General features: G+C 54.4%; 1 protein-coding gene across 1 annotated transcript; it reads right to left on the bottom strand.

Annotated features, from left to right (window-relative positions):
* Window positions 1-1048: 1048 nt before the first annotated feature.
* FEZ1 (fasciculation and elongation protein zeta 1) lies at window positions 1049-14634 on the bottom strand. The gene is made up of 10 exons (XM_068994900.1): window positions 14563-14634; window positions 11396-11698; window positions 8766-8862; window positions 7544-7639; window positions 6514-6730; window positions 5042-5313; window positions 4548-4628; window positions 4075-4150; window positions 3519-3584; window positions 1049-1198 (listed from the first exon to the last, which is right to left on the bottom strand). Exons 2-10 carry the CDS (start codon window positions 11668-11670, stop codon window positions 1182-1184), a joined length of 1197 nt encoding a protein of 398 aa, XP_068851001.1. The 5' UTR covers window positions 11671-11698; window positions 14563-14634; the 3' UTR covers window positions 1049-1181.
* Between the last annotated feature and the right edge of the window lie 3645 nt (window positions 14635-18279).

The raw sequence follows: 18279 nt of genomic DNA, 5'->3' as shown, positions 1-18279 counted from the left end.
TGTATTTTCTTGGCAGCTTCTTCCTTTGAGTGGAGAAGACCCAAAATGCAGGAATAACCCCCCAAAATGGGCAAAACTCCCCTCAAAGATGTGATTTACCCCCAAAATGGGTGAATGGACCCAAATTGGTAATTGAGTGATGTGGAGAAAATTAGATTTATACTTCTAAAACTGACAGTCCACCAAAAATGAAACTTTTCCCCCTCAAATAAGCTCCAATGGGATTTTGCTCACAAATGTATGATACACCCCCCAAAACAGTGATGTGCTCCCCAAAATGAGCTGTGTTCTCCAAAAATGAGTGATTCTCCCCCCAAATGAGTGATGTTTCCCCAAAGTATTACACACAACCCCAAAATGGGTGATGCTCACCCCAAAATGAGTTATGGTCTCCAAAAGTGAGGGACACTCCTCAAAATCAAATGATGACCCAAAAGGGGCTAATTTCTCCCTCAAATGAGTTATTCTCCCCCAAAATGAGTGACATGCCCCAAAAGGATGCTGTCCCAAACTGGTGGTGTGACTCTCCTCAAAATAAGTAACTTCCCCCGAAATGACTGAATTTGCCCCAAAATGGACAACAGTCTCCAAAAACAAGCAATAACCCCCAAATTAGGCACTCTTCCCCAAAATGAGTGACAAACGCCAAAACAGAGCAATTCTCCCCCAAATGGAAGTGATGGAAGCCCTCCTGTACCCTAATAAGCCATTCCTTAATAATGGGTTGATTTTCTGGGGGGAAAAAAGGTGATGTTTGCACAATTTTTAGCAGAAAATCAGGCTGCAGAAAAGTGAAAAAATGGGAAAAATCCCTGAGAATAGAATTTACATCTGCATTTTTCCCCTCTGATAGTGGCAGCTGCAGCTGCCTCTAAGCAAAACCCAGCCAGAAGTTTGTGGGTTTTATAGCTCCCAGAATATTCTTGAGCACTGCAGCTAAGTCTGTGTTGGGATTTTTTGCTTAGAAACATTTTCCCATCAAAAAGTTGCAAACCACCGCCACGAGCAGGGGGGACACAGACACTGGACACCAGGTGCCTAATTAATGTAAGGAATTCTTTATTCCCAGCTGTGCAAAGGGGGGAGTGCGGGGTGGGGCAGCCGCGGGTGGGTGACCCTTTTTCCTCGGGTTTGGCCCCATTTTGGGGGCACCGGGGTGGGAGTGTGAGGGCAGCACCGCGTCAGGTCGGGCAGAGCACTGCGAAGAGAGAGAGAGAGGCCTGGGGGGCACTGATGACACAGTGAGGCACGAGCGTGCACAGGGATGCACAAATGTGTGTGGGGATGTACTGGGGAAGCATGAGGATGCACTGGAATGCAGGAAGATGCACAGGGATGTACAGGGATGCAGGAGGATGCACTGTGATCCATGAGGATGCACAGGGATGGACAGGGATGCAGGAGGATGCACTGTGATCCATAAGGATGCACAGGGATGCAGGAGGATGCACTATGATCCATGAGGATGCACAGGGATGTACAAGGATCCAGGAGGATGCACTGTGGTCCCTGGGGATGCACAGGGATGTACAAGGACGCAGAGGGATGCACTATGATCCATGAGGATGCACAGGGATGTACAGGGATGCAGGAGGATGCACAGGGATGCAGGAGGATGCACAGGGGTGCACAAGGACGCACAGGGATGCACTGTGATCCATGAGGACGCACAGGGATGTACGAGGTGCAGGAGGATGCACTGTGGTCCCTGGGGATGCACAGAGATGCACAGGGATGCACAAGGATGCAGGAGGATGCACTATGATCCATGGGGACGCACAGGGATGCACAGGGATGCAGGAGAATGCACTGTGATCCATGAGGATGCACAACGATGTACAAGGATGCACAGGGATGTACAGGGATGTACAAGGATGCAGGAGGATGCACTGTGATCCATGGGGATGCACAGGGATGTACAAGGATGCAGGAGGATGCACTATGATCCATGGGGATGCACAGGGATGCACAAGGATGCAGGAGAATGCACTATGATCCATGGGGATGCACAGGGATGCACAAGGATGCAGGAGGGTGCACTGTGATCCATGGGGATGCACAGGGATGCAGAGGGATGTACAATGATGCAGGAGGGTGCACTGTGATCCATGGGGATGCACAGGGATGCAGGAGGGTGCACTATGATCCATGGGGATGCACAGGGATGTACAAGGATGCAGGAGGGTGCACTATGATCCATGGGGATGCACAGAGATGTACAAGGATGCAGGAGGGTGCACTATGATCCATGGGGATGCACAGGGATGCACAAGGATGCAGGAGGGTGCACTATGATCCATGGGGATGCACAGGGATGTACAAGGATGCAGGAGGGTGCACTATGATCCATGGGGATACACAGGGATGCACAAGGATGCAGGAGGGTGCACTGTGATCCATGGGGATGCACAGAGATGTACAAGGATGCAGGAGGGTGCACTATGATCCATGGGGATCCACAGGGATGCACAAGGATGCAGGAGGGTGCACTGTGATCCATGAGGATGCACAGGGATGCAGGAGGATGCACTATGATCCATGGGGATGCACAAGGATGCAGGAGGATGCACAAATGTGTACGAGAATGCACAAGAATGCACATGCAATGCTGCACGAGGGTGCACGGTGACACACAGGCTGGCACTGGGCTGCACAGGGATGGACAGTGGTGCCCAAGGGTGCCCGGGGGCTGCATAAGGGCACATGAGCTTGCACAGGGACACCTGGGCACGCACAAGGGTGCACCAGTGTGCTCCATGTGCACAAGGGTTCAGGGGCAGAAAGGCTGCATGAGTGTGAACGAGGCACCTGGGCACATGAGGGTGCACAAGCACACAAGTGCTGCACGAGGCTGCACACAGGATGCAGGAGGAACATGGAAGGGATGTACAAGGAATGCACACACAGCAGTGCACAGAAAGAGCGTGAAGGACACGTGAGGACTCAGGAGGATGCACAAGAGATGGACAAGAGGGGTGTGGGAGATGCACAGGGATGCAGAAGGATGCCCAGGAGATGCAAGGAAGATGGATGGGGATGCCCAAGGGAGGCAGAGGAGGGGTGCCTGATGGGGTGTGGGGGGTGAGAGAGGGTGCACAGAGGGTGAGGAGGCTGTGTGGATGAAGCAGATGGGCCCCAGGATGGGGCAGGAAGCTGCACAGGGACCTCCAGAGGCGCAGCAGGACAGGAGACCTGTACAAAGAGTGCCTGAGGGATGTGCAGGAGATGCACCCGGGATGGCTGAAGGGTGTGTGGGGGATGCACAAAGGATGCATGAGGGATGCAGGAGGAATGACACAGGATGGGTCTGGGATTCTCTGAGGATGCATGGAGGGTGCACAGGAGAGGCAAAAGGGATGAATGAGGTTGCAAGAGGGATGGGCAAGGGATGCACAAGGGATGTGAGCGAGAGGCAGGAGGATGCAGAAGGGATCTGTGGTGGAGGCACAAGAGCTGCAGGGAAGCTGCATGAAGGACACACGAAGGGGGCAGGGCGCAGGCAGGAGGGGAGCAGGTACCTTTGAGGATGTAATCCGTGAGCAGAGTGGGCACCTTCTCATTCCCCTCCTTCATGGCAAACAGGACTGTGAGGGGGAACGAAGCTGTGAGCCTGGCCCTGCTGCCCCCCAACTGCCCCTTTTTCCCCCCAAACCAGCCCCACAGCTGCCATACAATTCCCCCATACAATTTATGCAGCAGGCCTGGGAACATCCAAACAAAAAGGACTTTCATCCCCAATTAGCCAATCCGTGGCAATGCAGAATGGGTGATATAGCCCCAAATCAACACTGGTGTAAGGAGCATAAACTGAGGGGAGGTGTTGGCTGCAAACCAGCTGTGCTGCAGTGATGCAAACCAGGGATTTTTCCCACCAAGTGGGTTTGTTGCAATGATGATGCAACGTGGGTGGTAGCACCTCAAATGGCCCATACTGCAATGATGCAAGAAATCCCCCAAACGGGCTGTGCTGCAACAATACCCCAAATTGCAGCCAGTGAATCAAAACAAAATGTGCCTTTGTGTCCCCCAAACATCTGATGCTGACCCAAACCAGCAGCCTGAATGAATACTCACTGTTGGTGAGCATCTGCAGGTCCTCAACGGAGGGTGGTGAGCCCTTCTTCTCATAGGGAATCACCGTGTTCAGGTACTGCAAAAACAAGAGCCACCCCAAAAAACCACCCAGATGGCACAAAACTGCCTGGTTTTTGTATTGCCTTGAGACAAATCACCCCAAATTGGTGCAAAAATAGAGTATTTCTGCAAAATTCCTGCAATTGCATTTAATTTGCAGGTATTTTGGGGAGTACTCAACTAATTGGGTGCTGCAAACTCCACCCAAATTCTTCCCTCCTCAGGGAGGACTTTTTGGAGTGAAAACAGGTAATTTTTCCAAGAGGGATTAGCAGGGTATAGGGGATAGAGCAGTGCTGGAAAACTAAAAAAACATTTTAAAAGGGGCTTGGGGGATGCAAGGGAATGGGGAGTGCAGGAAGGAGGAATGAAAAGAAACGGATTTGGGCATTTTTTTGGGGGAAAAAGGGCACCTGCTTCTCGTTGGTGGTAGGACCAAAAGTCTGGCGCAGGCCGGAGTGCAGGATGCTGGAGATGCCCTCCATGCTGAAGCGCTGCGGGGACACGTGTCACCCTGTCACCTCCCGGGGACAGCGACATCACCCGCGGCACCTCCTCGGGCACCAATGTTCCCCACAGCTCCCTGACTCCCACATCCACACCCTGCCCATATCCCTGCTCCATATCCCTCCCATCACACCGCCCCATACCCCCACCCCATTTCCCTTTATCCCCCTGCTCCAAGTCCCCTGTCCCACATCCCCCGGCCCTGCTCCATGACCCCTGTCCTGCGTCCTCCCCATCCCCTATCCCTCTGCCCCATCCTGTCACTATCCCCATCCCATCTCAACCCTCATCCCATTACGTCCCCAATGTCCCTCTGCCCCATCCTATCCCCACATCCCCCATTTCCTCCTTGTCCACCCGAGACGCCCCGTTCGTGTCCTCGTGGCCACCAGCTGCCCACCTTGCGGGGCATGTGGTTGCCGCGCTCGGAGCGCGCCCCTTGCAGGCTCAGCCCCTTGTCCCTGCGGCGGCGCCGGGCGGCCTCTCGCTGCTCGCGCTGCTCCCCCTGCACGGCCAGCAGCGCCCCGATGAACGCCGTCTTCACCTCCTTCTCGAAGGCCAGCTCGTCCCGCCGCGCCAGCTGCGCCACCAGCTCCGCCGACAGCGCCCGGCTCGCCGCCTCCGCCCGGCCCGCCGCGGCCACCAGCTCCCGCGCCGACAGCTGCCCCAGGCCTGCGCCGCGGCGGGTTAGAGACGGGCTCGTGTCCGAGGGGACGTTCCACAACAGGGTGGGTTGGAAGGGACCCTAAAGCCCGTCTCGTTCCACCTCCCTGCCATGGACAACGACCCCTTCCACTGTCCCAGGTGGCTCCAAGCCCCATCCAACCTGGCCTTGGGCACTTCCAGGCACGGGGCAGTCATAGCTGCTCTGGGAACCTTGTGCCACGGCCTCCCCACCCTCACAGGGAAGTTTCTTCCCAATATCCAATCTAACCCCGCCCTCTGGCAGTGGGACGCCATTTCCCCTTGTCCAGTCACTCCAGGCCCTTGTCCAAAGTCCCCCTCTAAATCTCTTGGAGCCCCTTTAGGCACTGGAAAGGGCTCTGATGTCTCCCCAGGGCATTCTCTTCTCCAGGCTGAACACCCCCAGCTCTCCCAGCCTGTCACCATAGCAGAGGTGCTCCAGCCTTTGGAGCATCTCCTTGGCCTCCTCTGGACTCGGTGCAGCCAGTGCCATGCATGGGGAAACGAAGGAGGTGCCTGCTGCAATCAGTGACACCCCCAGTGCAGTCAGTGAAACGCACACTGCAACCATTACAATGCATCTCGTGCTGAGCGAGATGTGCTCTGCATTTTCTGAGACACCAAGAGATAAACCCATTGTGCAATTACTGATATGCTCAGCGCCATAAACGACGTGCCCAGAGCAATTACAGAACTGCCTGGCATGGCTGGTGACATGCAAGGTGCACTCAGTGATACTCACAGTGCAATTAGTGACAAGCAGGGTGTGATTAGTGACATGTATGGTGCAACTAGTGACGTGTATGGTGTGATTAGTGACACACATGGTGCAGTTATTGACATGCAATTAGTGACAGGCACATTGCGATTAGTGGCATGGTGAGATTAGTAACCTGCACAGTGTGATAAAGAGCAGAGCAATTAGTGAAATGCCTGGGCTTACTGGTGACACACCCCATGCCACTAGTGACAAATCTCATGTGCATGGTAGAACACAAAGGCTCCTGGCGAACCTCATGTGCCTTTCCATACCAAAAGCCAGATCCCTGTGTTCTTCACAGTTTTTGCCAAGAGCCCTTCTGGCCAAGTCCCAGAGCAAGCCAGCACTGAGGCCTGGAGAGACTCAGTTGTCCAATTTGGTTGGAATTGTCCCCAAAAAGTGACTGGCCTGGGCTCTGCTGGCCATACCTTCATGGGAGCAGTTGTTGTTGAAGGCAGGGGAGAAAGCATGCAGCTCCCGCAGCACGATGGGCTCCGTGCCCCCACCACCACCTTTGCCTTCAGCATCAGCCTTGGTTTCTTCCTCCTCCTCCTCTTCCTCCTCCTCCTCTTCTTCCTCCTCACCCTCAGGGTCAGCCTCGGGGTCAGGTGAACTCTGCATGAGCTCCTCCAGCTCCTCGATGACCTGCAGGGCATCAGCATCCTCTATGTGCACCTGCATCCTACCTCCACCCTGCATCCCACACATCCCACACCTGCACCCACACCTGCACCCTTCATCCTGCACCTGCATCCTGCATCCCCATCCTCCATCCTCATTAGCATTCTGCATCCTCCATCCTTCCCCTTCATCCTGCATCTGCATTCTGCTCCCTTCATCCTGTATCCACACCCGCATTTGCATCCATCTGTGCCTTGGGTCCTCTGTTTGCATCCTGCATCTGCATCCCACATTCCCACCTACGTCCAAATCCCACATTCCATGGACACTTTAGACCTGCATCCACATCTAAATCTGCATCCTGCACCACCCATCTGCATCCTGCTCTCTGCACCCTCCTCCTCCTGCATCCTGGATCCTGTACTTGCACATGCACCTGCATTCTCTATCCTGCACCCACACCCTGCAGCTGCCTCCACATCCCCCTCCCCACACCTGTACCCTGCATCCTGCACCCCACATCTGCACCCTGCCTCCATACCAGCATCCTGCAGCTGCATCCCACCTCTGCTCCCCACTTTTATCCTTCCCCCCATGCCACCCATTTTGTTCAGCAGCATCTGCACCCCATGTTCCCATATGCACCCAAATCCCACACTGGCACCCACAACCTACACTTCTGTCTACATCCACATTCCAGGTCCTGCATACCACCCCCCAAGATGATGGGATTTGGCTTTTTCTTGAGCTTTCAGATCGTGGTCATGGGGCCGAGGTGGCCAAGCCTGGCTTTTGGAGGACAGACAGGGGTCCAGATGCCCGCGGGGCCAGGGGTACCTGCTCAGCCGTCAGCAGCGGCTCCTCATTGATTCCAGAGTCCTGCTCACTCCTCTCAGTGAGCTCCTCCTCCTCTTCCTCCTCCTTTCCCCCGAGCTGCAGGAGACACAGGCTGGGCAGCCTCAGTGGCACCACAGGCCCGGCCTGATGTGGGCATGGCCCCAGCACGGACACAGACACAGCCCTGGCCCTGGCATGGGGAGAGCCACCAGGGAACCCTGGCTCAGGGGGACAAGCTGCAAGGGGGGTTGGCATGGAGACACACCGGATGGGGACATCAAATGGGGAGGGACTGGATGGGGACATGCTGGATTGGGGTATTGCATGGAGATGCTGGATGGGGAAGCGTTGGATGGGGATGTTGGATGGGGCTCTGGACAGGGACACTGGATAGAGACACTGGGGACAATGAACAGGAAAGCACTAGAGGGGGAGGTGTTGCCAGAAGATGGATAGAGATGATGGATAGGGAGCTACTGGATGGAGAGTTGTTGAACATGGACTAGGAAGAAGACAAGGAGAAGTCCAGGTCTGTTGGATGGAGGTGTTGGATGGAGAGTGGTGTTGGACACGCTCGATGGAGATACCAGGGATGTTGGATGGGGAGGCAAGTGCTGGTGGAGCTGAATGGGAAAGGTCTGATGGAGACACTGGGTGGGGACATGAGATGGGGACATGGCAGAGGGGAACACCAACAGGGAAGGGACGGATGGAGATGCTGGATGGAGATGTTGGACAAGGAGGCATTTTCTTTTTTATCACCTTTCACTGTCTTTTTCACCTTTGTAGCAGAAAATAACCTAAGAAAGTTATCTTCTCTTCCCCATTTAGCAACAGGCTGTTACACCCAAGCGGGTTAAATTCCCTGGATATTGGGACATTTTTACAACCCCAAAAGCAGCTATTGCCAGCACAAACTCACTACAAATGAAAACACATTTTCTACCCCCAAAAACACCCACCCCACCCCTGACATGGGGGGCAAACTGGCAAAGACCTGACTGTCAAACCAAACAATCTTGCCCGTTTCAGTGTGATTTCACATTGAAATGTGGGCACTCACTGCACTGGTGGTGCTGCACCCCAAAACTGCTATTTTTGGGTAGTCTGCAGTGCCATGACTGTCGCTGAGCCTTGGGGCTGACTGACAGCTGTCAAGCATTGTCAGGGGATCATGTGGGGACAGGGGGGTTTGTGGGGCTAAGGGGGACCACAGCCCTACCTGGGGGTCGGTGCCATCGAGGGCCTCAGTCCCGGGGAGCAGCCACGGCCGAGGGGAGCTCCGGGGGGCAAAGCCATCAGTGAGAGCATCCCAGACCCTGCAGGGAGGTGGGTGGTGAGTTCTGATCCCAAAATGTTGCATTTCAGAGAGCCATCCCAAAAATGGCATGCCAAGATGCCGCAAAACATCCCAAAATGCAGCCCAGAAACAGCCTGAAATGATCTCCAAAAATCCCGAAACACCACTGAGATGCCTGAAATATCCCAAAACACCCCAAATGATAGCCTAGAAAACCCCAAATGCTTCTCAAAACAGCATCATGAAATACTGCTCTGAAATACCCCAAAGTACCCAAAAATGCTGCCCTAGCACCTGAGATGCCCCCTAAATGTCATTTTGAAATGCTGCAATCAAAACTCCCCCAAAAGGCCACAGCAATGTCCCAAAATGTCTCTATAGATGTCCCCAAATGCCATTCAAAACCATCACATGATGCCCTGAAGTGGCCCAAAACATTATCTTAAAGCCCCAAAACTGTCTGAAAGGCCCCAAAACACCCAAAAATGCTACCTTGGAACACTCCAAAATGTCCCCAAATGTTCTTCTGAAATACCCCAAAATGCCCCTAAAGGTCCCAAAGCTCCAAAATGTCACCCTGTCATGTTCCAACCACCAAGAAGGAAAATGATGGGAAATGGAGAAAGAGAAAAAAAGAGGAAGAAAGTGAAAGAGGAGAAAATAAGGAATAGGAAAAGGAGGAAAAGGGCAAAAAGAGAGAAAAAGGAAAAATCAGGAGAAAAGGGAAGTAGGGAAAAAGAGAAAATGTAAGAAAAAAGGGAGAATGGGGGGGAAAATGGGGAAAAGGGCAGGGAAAGTAGAGAAAAGGGAAGAAATGGAGGAGAAAGACAGAAAATGGGAAAAAAGAGCTGAAAAGTGGCAACATTGAGAAAAAGGCCAAAAACGTGAGAAGAGGTCAAAAATGGGGGAAAAGGCACAGATTAGAAATTTTCTCCTCAGCTCAGGGAAACCCACCCATTTTCCCACCAGAAATGGTGGGTTCAGTCCAACACGGTGCCACATCCTAATCCTGAAAATCACCCCAAAACCATTTGCCCCCTTTCCAACCCCAAAACTGCTCACTGTTGGGATTTACTGTATTTCCCTCCTCACCAGGGCTGAATTCCCCTTGGAATTACAGATTTCACAAACTAACACACAAAAATATGGATGGCAAACCCTAATATTCCTATTTTTTAAAAAAGCACAGCAAATGAGTGATTATCCCCCCAAATTTGCTTTTTTTTTCCCCCTCTGCTCTTAAAGGACCAGCACCCCACAGGGGCAGGCCAAGACCAGCAGTGATTTCTGAGTTAATGATGGCAAGAAATGGTTAACAGCTCTGGAAATCCAGTGCCTGTTAAAGCCATGGCCCCTCCCCCGCCTTGCACACAGGGCTCATTCAAGGAAGAATGAAAAAAAAAAAAGCCCTGTTTTGCCCAAAGTGACCCAAAAAAGACACAATAAGCGGCACAAAGCAGCGACAGCGCGGCAGCCCCGGCGCGCAGCCAAGCTGCGTTTTGCTCTGAAAAACCATGAATTCGACCAATTGCAAAAATCAATTCAGCCTCAGTGGGTTTTGGGGGAAAAAAACCAACCCAAACACAAAGCAACAAAACCAACAGATTTGGGGCTTTTGGGGTTGAAAGCAACCCCTTTGCTTGGTGAAAATAAGGTTTAGCAATTTCAGCCTGGGGAATGATCCCAATTAAACACACAAAAAATCCACCAGAAATGTGATAGTGTAGAAGGATCATGAGGAAAAAGCCCAAGGATTTGCGGGGAAAAAACGGCATTTTGTAACAAAACAAGGTTTTTAATGAAACCGTGGAATTTAACACAAAAGGAACAATGATAACTGGGGGAATCTAGGGGGGAATTTGACCCTAGGGAATTTGGCCATCCCCTGGCATGGTACAGAGGGGGTGACTAAACTCTACTTACACCTTACTCAAGGTTTATGCTCAGCCTCTGGGGCTTTCCTTGCACAGACAGAGCTGTGGCCCCCTGCAATGTGGCATGGGACACGCTGCTCTTCCTCCTCATAGGATGCTACTCCGGGGATCTCACACTGCTACTCCAAGGATCCTACACAGCTAATCCAAGGTGCTGTAAGATCACGCCACAGTCCAGGTGCTGATTTGCACATGATGGGCGCTTAGAAGTGTGCAAGGAGGTGCAACGGGTCCCAGAGGGGTGTTAATAATAAGATACTACACCCCTACTCTGAGGTGCTACACAATTGTGCTGTAACAGGTGAGCTGGACTGCATGCTCTGGGAAAGGGGGGTATTTCATGACCATGAAAAGACACACGCAAGGCCTACTTACAGGATCCTACACAGCTACTCAAAGGATACCACACAGCTGTTCCACGCCACTGCATGACTGTGCCGTGATGCAAGGTGCCAGGCAGACCCTTACTCACAGGTAGTCCTTACTCATAAGATGCTACAGTGCTACTCCTGACACGGAGCATGACCATGCTGCAATGGTGGGAGTTAGCCTGCACTGTGGGGGGTTTCAGGGGTGTGAGGAGGCACGTGGCCCCAGAAGCAGGGGGGCCTTACTCACTCCTCATCCTGCAGGCGCTCCTCCTCCTCCTGTGCCTGGAGACGCCCCCGCACAGGGGCCAGGCCCTCGGTGGCAGCGTCGTAGTTGCGGAAGCAGACAGTGAGCTTCTCGTCGAACTCCTGCACCAGGTCCTCCATGGACTTGAAGCTCATCATCTCGGCGGAGAAGCTCTCCAGCTCGGCCAGCGCTGGGTCCGCAGGGCGTTGCAGGGTCCCCCCATCGTCCCCGGGCCCCTCCTCGAACTCCTCCTCCAGACTAACCAGGGGCGCCTCCATCCTCCTCGACACCGATGTGCTGCCTTAGCTGCAGGGAGAGGGTGCCCGTGAGGCACCAGGCTACTAACAGGTTACAACACCCACCTCCCCATTCCCTTCGCTGCTGCCGTGCTGACTGAAACCCTACTGCCAGGGCTGTTACACAACCAACAGCATCTCTGTAGCATCCCAGCAGTATCCCATCAGGATGTACTCATAAGAAACATTCTGATACTGTGGCACTATTCTAGCAGTAATTTACTAGTAGCAACAAAGTGCTGATAGTGGTCCAGGTAGCTTAGTGCTACCCTGAGAGTATGTAAAAAACATACCACTATTTCCCTGAAGTGGTAGCATCTTAGTCCTATCCTTATACTATATCACTACTAAGCAAGTGGCCTGAAAGCATCAGTAATGTGCTGACAGTATCCTAGTAGCAGCCATTGAGTAGCTCAGCATTGTCCTGATGTTGTACTAGCACACGTAGGAATATTCTGATACCATGTCAGGAGCATCCCAAAAGCATCCTGGTGCCCTGACAGTATCTCAGTAGTATATAATGAGTGTCCCATAGGATCTAACAGTGGTGTAATGGGATACAGCTATTATCTTATAGCTATGATCTTCATAGAGTGTTGGTGGCACTTTGGAAGTGCAAAGTAATATCCAGATATTATGTTACTGCCACGTAACTATGCTGAAAGCAACCTGAACATCTCTTGAGAGGAACTGGCTGGTGTGGGAGCTGCTCCAGTGGCACCTTCATAGGAGTACCTCAGTATCAGCTTTAGAAATATGCTGGAAATATCTTAGTAGCAGCCTGACTAAGTACCTTAGTGGAGTTCTTGCAGCATCCACATAGTACCCAGAGCACCTCAGTGCTCCTCTGAAAGTGCCTTACTACTGTCTGCAGAGTAGCCTGTCCACATTCTAGTAAACTCGTGATAGCATCTCAGTAGCATCCCAGCAGTATCCTGAGAGCACCTCAGCTGTGTCTTGATAGTATTTCACTGCTCCCTCAGGAGATTACTGAGAATATGGCAGCAGCATCCTAGCAGTAGCCTCATAGGAAGCAAACAGTAACTTAGTAGTAAGCCAGGAATAGCCCAGTTCAGGCATCAGTACCCCAGCTCATTCCCCCAGCCCTGGTGATGCTTCCCTGGGGAGGGGAGCAGAAACATCACAGTTTTGGGGGAAGACCTGGCCTGACCAGGGTTTTGAGTAGCACCTGCACCTATGTGCAGCACGGCCACACACCCCTGCGCATGTGCACCCCACTGGGTGCCCCGGGCCCCCACACTCCTGCAGCACACGCCCTGTGCACGCACACCCTCCACGTGTGCATCTGGAGGTGAGCCCATCCCAGTGCACACACCTGCTGCACGCACGCTGTGGGGCACGTGGGTGCACACACAGACACAGGGGAGTGCCCACGCCTGCTCCATGCCTGGCACACCCTGTGAACACACACACCGTGCACAGACAGGTGCAAAGCGCACACACACAGAGCTGTGCACACGTGCAGGACGTTTTGCAGACAGATGCACATGTGCTCTGGTGGTGCACGTGTGCTGGGCTGCGTGTGTGCACAGCAAGGCAAGCACACACTGCACACACAACCCCCCCACGTACCCTGTGCATGCACACCCTGTCCTGTGCAAGTGTGCAGGCACACACACCTTTGCAAGCATGCATCCCCTCGCAGCGTGCATGTGTGCCCACCTGCGCATGCCTGCATCCCCTCGCACACACTGTGCACCGCTGTGCACATTCCCACACAAGCACCACGGACCCCACCATGCCCACACCGCCCAGCTCCAGGCCTCGCAAACACCAGCATCCCCACTGCGTGCACACACCCGCGCACGGGCACGGCTGCTTGTGCACACCTGCACACATACCTGCACACATACCTGCACACACACATGCCTGCACACGTGCCCCTGCAGCTCCACACGCACACCTTCACACGCACACACACACATCTGCACGCACGCATCTGCGCACACACACAGCGCTGCACACACATCCCTTGCACACGCACACACACAGAGAGCCCTGCGCGCACACGCACACACACACGCAGAGCCCTGCGCGCACACGCACACACACACAGAGCCCTGCGCGCACACACACACACACACGCAGAGCCCTGCGCGCACACGCACACACACACACACACACGCAGAGCCCTGCGCGCACACGCACACACACACACACGCACGGACACGCCCTCGCTGCGCTCGCCGCCCCTCCCTCCGCCGCTGCCCGCACGCGCACACCCCGCGTCCCCAAGACCCCCCAAAACGCCCCCGCAGTGCGCGAGCACATCGCCCCCCCCCCCCCTTCCGCACCGCCCCCGCACCGATACGCGGACGAACCCCCGGCCTCGCTCCCCCGACGCCCTCACTGCTGCACCCCAACTCTCCCCGCAATGTCAGCGCAGCGCCCGCCGCGCCCCCAGACCCGCGGCGCGCTCAGCCCGCGATGCGCCCCAAACCCGCCTCCCCTCGCCACACCCGCGGCCCTGCTGCCCCCCAGGGGTGCCGCATCCCCCGTGCGACCCCCGCCTGCGCCCCGACATCCGCCCCCCCGCCCCGCCTGCAAACACAGCATCGCCGCTCGCTCCCCTCTCACCGCCCACCACCCCAAACCCCGCACCCCTCACCGTCCCCCGGGCCCCCGGCCCCACACCCACCCCAAACCCCGCACCCCTCACCGCCCTCCGGCCCCACACCCACCCCAAACCCCGCACCCCTCACCGCCCCCCGGCCCCACACCCACCGCAAACCCCGCACCCCTCACCGCCCCCCGGCCCCACACCCACCCCAAACCCCGCACCCCTCACCGCCCCCCGGCCCCACACCCACCCCAAACCCCGCACCCCTCACCGCCCCCCGGCCCCACACCCACCTGCAGCCCCGCATCCTCCGCGCCGCGCCGGGGGGTGCTGAGCGCGCACTGCGCAAGCGCGGGGGAGGACTGGTGACGTCACCGGGAAGGGGGATGCGGATGGTGGTCAAGGGAGCCGTGACGTCATCCCTCATCCGGGGGGGCTCCATCCTTTATTCGATCCCTAAAATCTGTTTGAACCCCCGCCGTGTCCATCCATTCCTTTATACACGCGGGTCTGCTCCTATCGGTGACACTGAGGGAGCAGAGGAAAACAATAATTGGAACCACGGGAATGACAACAGAAATTTATAGGTAGGAAATACAGAAAAAAATGACATAAAGGCCAAGTCATGTATCCAAAAATTATTTCCTTTCTAAAATAAAACAATTAAAAATGATAAAATAAGATTAAAGGGAATTATAAAATAAAAAAGGTCTTTTTCCTCTCAAAAAATAAAATAGTAATCACAAGAAATGAGCAGCTTTTTATAATTTTTTTTTCAGCTTGAATTTTTAAAATTTATTACCAGTTTAAACAATTGCTTTAGGGGAATGTTGTCATGTATGCTGGGTGGTTATTTTCTTTTTGTAATCTGAGTTTAGTTCATAGCCCAGTGGAACATCAGGGCTTAAGCTCAGTTTCCCAAATTTTGGGTTAAGGGCTTGCCTTGCAGCAGGGGGATGCAGAGGGAGGACGGGCACTGCTGCCTGCACTTGCTGGCTCCCTCTCCATGCTGGTTTTCCATGCAGCAGGACAGGAGAAGGGTTTCTCTGCTGGTACGCGGCTTCAAGTTGTTCATATTAAGGAAAAAACCTCAAAAGAGTCTATGAAATGGTTGTTATTAAGTTTGATGAGATTTTGCCAAGTCCTGGCTGGAGCTTTGGCACAGTGCTGAAGAAATCCTAGAATCCCAGAATGATTTGGGCTGGAAAGGACCTTAAAGCTCATTTTTTTCTCAGGGCTTGGACCAGTTTGCTCCAAGCCCCATCAAACTTGGACTTGAACACTTCAAGGGGTGGGGAAGTCACAGATTCCATGGGCACCCTGTGCCAGGGCCTCACCACCCTCACAGGGAAGAATTTCTTCCCAATATCCCCTATCTAACCCTGTCCTTTGTCATTCCCTTTGTCCTGTCCCTCCAGGCCCTTGTCCCAAGTCTCTTAGGAGGTCCATGCTATGTTAGCTAAAGAGGCAGGACCAATCCTTCCCACACCTGAACCCACAATTTGACAATATAACGACGACATTCTGCTCAGGGGACCAAATGAGGAAACGCTTGGCCAAACAAGGAACGATGCTGTCCCGCATTTACATGAATTAAATATTCACATTCCTGACTCAGCATGGCAAGCAGCAAGGCAAGAGGCTACCTTTTTTTTAGGTACCTGATGATTAGGAGGATGGAAAACGGTGCCTTCTGGCACAGAAGAAGGAAAGAAAAAAACAAGGGAAAGAGAAGAAAGAAAGAAGAGAAAAAAACAGAAAAGAAATCCCTGGTGTGGAACTCATGTCAGAAGAATAATAAAGCATCAACTGTTTCACTCAGTGCTTTGTGGGACCAACCACCCCACATGCAGGGGCACCCAGCACCCTTCACAGCTGCTCTGCTATTTTTTCACTTTTATCTTCTCACATTCATCTCTCCTTATTGGTGAAAGTGGAATGGTTAAAACTGAAGGGGAGGTAGCTCATTTTGGAGTCTCTGCCCTGTATAACTGTCTTAAATGCCTGAAACTTCATGGGGGAAGTGTTAAAAAATATCAAAGCTTTGTAAATATGGGTGTGAGGAGTAGAAATACAGAAAAAAAATCATTTTTACTTATATTGAATATATATATATAAATATAAATTGATTTCAAACTAAAAAGTTGTATATACTACACAATACAAAGGACTTTATAAGAAACTGAATAGAGAGACAGTTTAGATAACTAAATAAATGTAAGTAGATTTTTAAGTAAAAATAGAGAAGTCCTAAAAGGATCTCAAAGGGCCAAAATACATCAGTCTCAACCAACAGCCTATGTAGATGTGCAATGTAAGTGCTAATATAAGTGTAAATAGATTTAATAGTCAATAGATATGTAAGCATAAATAGATATTCTATACAATAAGAGTAAATAGACTTAGTCTAAATAGATGAGTGTAAATATATAAACGGGGGGGTGGGAGAAATAACAAAACAATTTTGGGGAAAAACTCCCATTTTGGGGCTCCTGGGAAAGCCAAATTCTTTCCTAGATTTTCACAGCCAGAAAGCAAAACCTCCCCACATTTTCACGCACAAAACCAAAACCAAAAATCACCTGAAGTTGCGGAAAAGCACTGGAAAGCCTCCAAAACGAGTGTTTTGGAAAAGGAAACCCCCTCCCTTTTTATATTGCAGAAAAGAAAAAACCACAACCACCACCGAACTCCGCGCTTTGGGGTGAAATGCTGGCACTTTGGGGGCCCGGCTGCGGATGATCCCGGGTGGGGCCGTGACCCGGAGCGCCCGTGGGTACCCCGATGCCTTGTCCTGGGGCTTATCCTGGGGGGGGAATTGCCGGCCATCCCCACGCATGGCTCCCGGGAACCTCTGTCTGCTCAGAGCGCTTCTCCTCCGTGCCCTTTCCCCGTGCGTGTCCCCTCTTAGAGCCCCCACGTGTCCCCGGTGCGTGTCCCCTCTCGGAGCCCCCGCGTGTCCCCAGTGCGTGTCCCTGGTGCGTGTCCCCGCGTGTCCCCGGTCCGTGTCCCCGGTCCGTGTCCCCGGTGCGTGTCCCCGGTGCGTGTCCCCTCTCGGAGCCCCCACGTGTCCCCGGTGCGTGTCCCCGCGTGTCCCCTCTTAGAGCCCCCGCGTGTCCCTGCGTGTCCCCGGTGCGTGTCCCCTCTCGGAGCCCCCGCGTGTCCCCAGTGCGTGTTCCCGGTGCGTGTCCCCGCGTGTTCCCCGGTGCGTGTTCCCGGTGCGTGTCCCCGCGTGTCCCCAGTGCGTGTCCCCGCGTGTCCCCGCGTGTTCCCCGGTGCGTGTCCCCGGTGCGTGTCCCCGCGTGTCCCCGGTGCGTGTCCCCGGTGCGTGTCCCCGCGTGTCCCCGGTGCGTGTCCCTGCGTGTCCCCGGTGCGTGTCCCCGCGTGTCCCCGGTGCGTGTCCCCGGTGCGTGTCCCCGCGTGTCCCTGCGTGTCCCCGGTGCGTGTCCCCGGTGCGTGTCCCCGCGTGTCCCCGGTGCGTGTCCCCGGTGCGTGTCCCCGGTGCGTGTCCCTGCGTGTCCCCGGTGCGTCTCCCCGCGCGTCCCCGGTGCGTGTTCCCGGTGCGTGTCCCCGCGTGTCCCCGGTCTGTGTTCCCGGTCCGTGTTCCCGGTCCGTGTCCCCGGTCTGTGTTCCCGGTCCGTGTCCCCGCGTGTCCCCGCGTGTCCCCCGCCCTCCGGGGGCTCCCCCGCCGCGTCCCCCGAGCCCCGCGCCGTTCCCACGCTCGCGGCTGCCACCGGGCGGCCAAAGCGCGGAACTGCAGCTCGGTGCCCCCGCAGTGCTCCCGCCGGCGGGCCCGGCAGCGAGGGGCCCGGCAGCAGCGGCCAAGCACCGGGAACGGCGTGGCTGAGCCCCGGGAACGGCCTGGATGAGCACCGGGAACGGCGTGGCTGAGCCCTGGGAACAGCCTGGCGGAGCCCCGGGAACGGCGTGGCTGAGCACCGGGAACGGCGTGGCTGAGCACCGGGAACGGCGTGGCTGAGCCCCGGGAACAGCCTGGCGGAGCCCCGGGA

Source organism: Aphelocoma coerulescens, chromosome 24, assembly GCF_041296385.1.
Source record: "Aphelocoma coerulescens isolate FSJ_1873_10779 chromosome 24, UR_Acoe_1.0, whole genome shotgun sequence".
Lineage (NCBI taxonomy): Eukaryota > Metazoa > Chordata > Aves > Passeriformes > Corvidae > Aphelocoma > Aphelocoma coerulescens.
The sequence above is the reverse complement of the archived record's forward strand: the minus strand, read 5'-3'. Positions and strand labels throughout refer to the sequence as shown.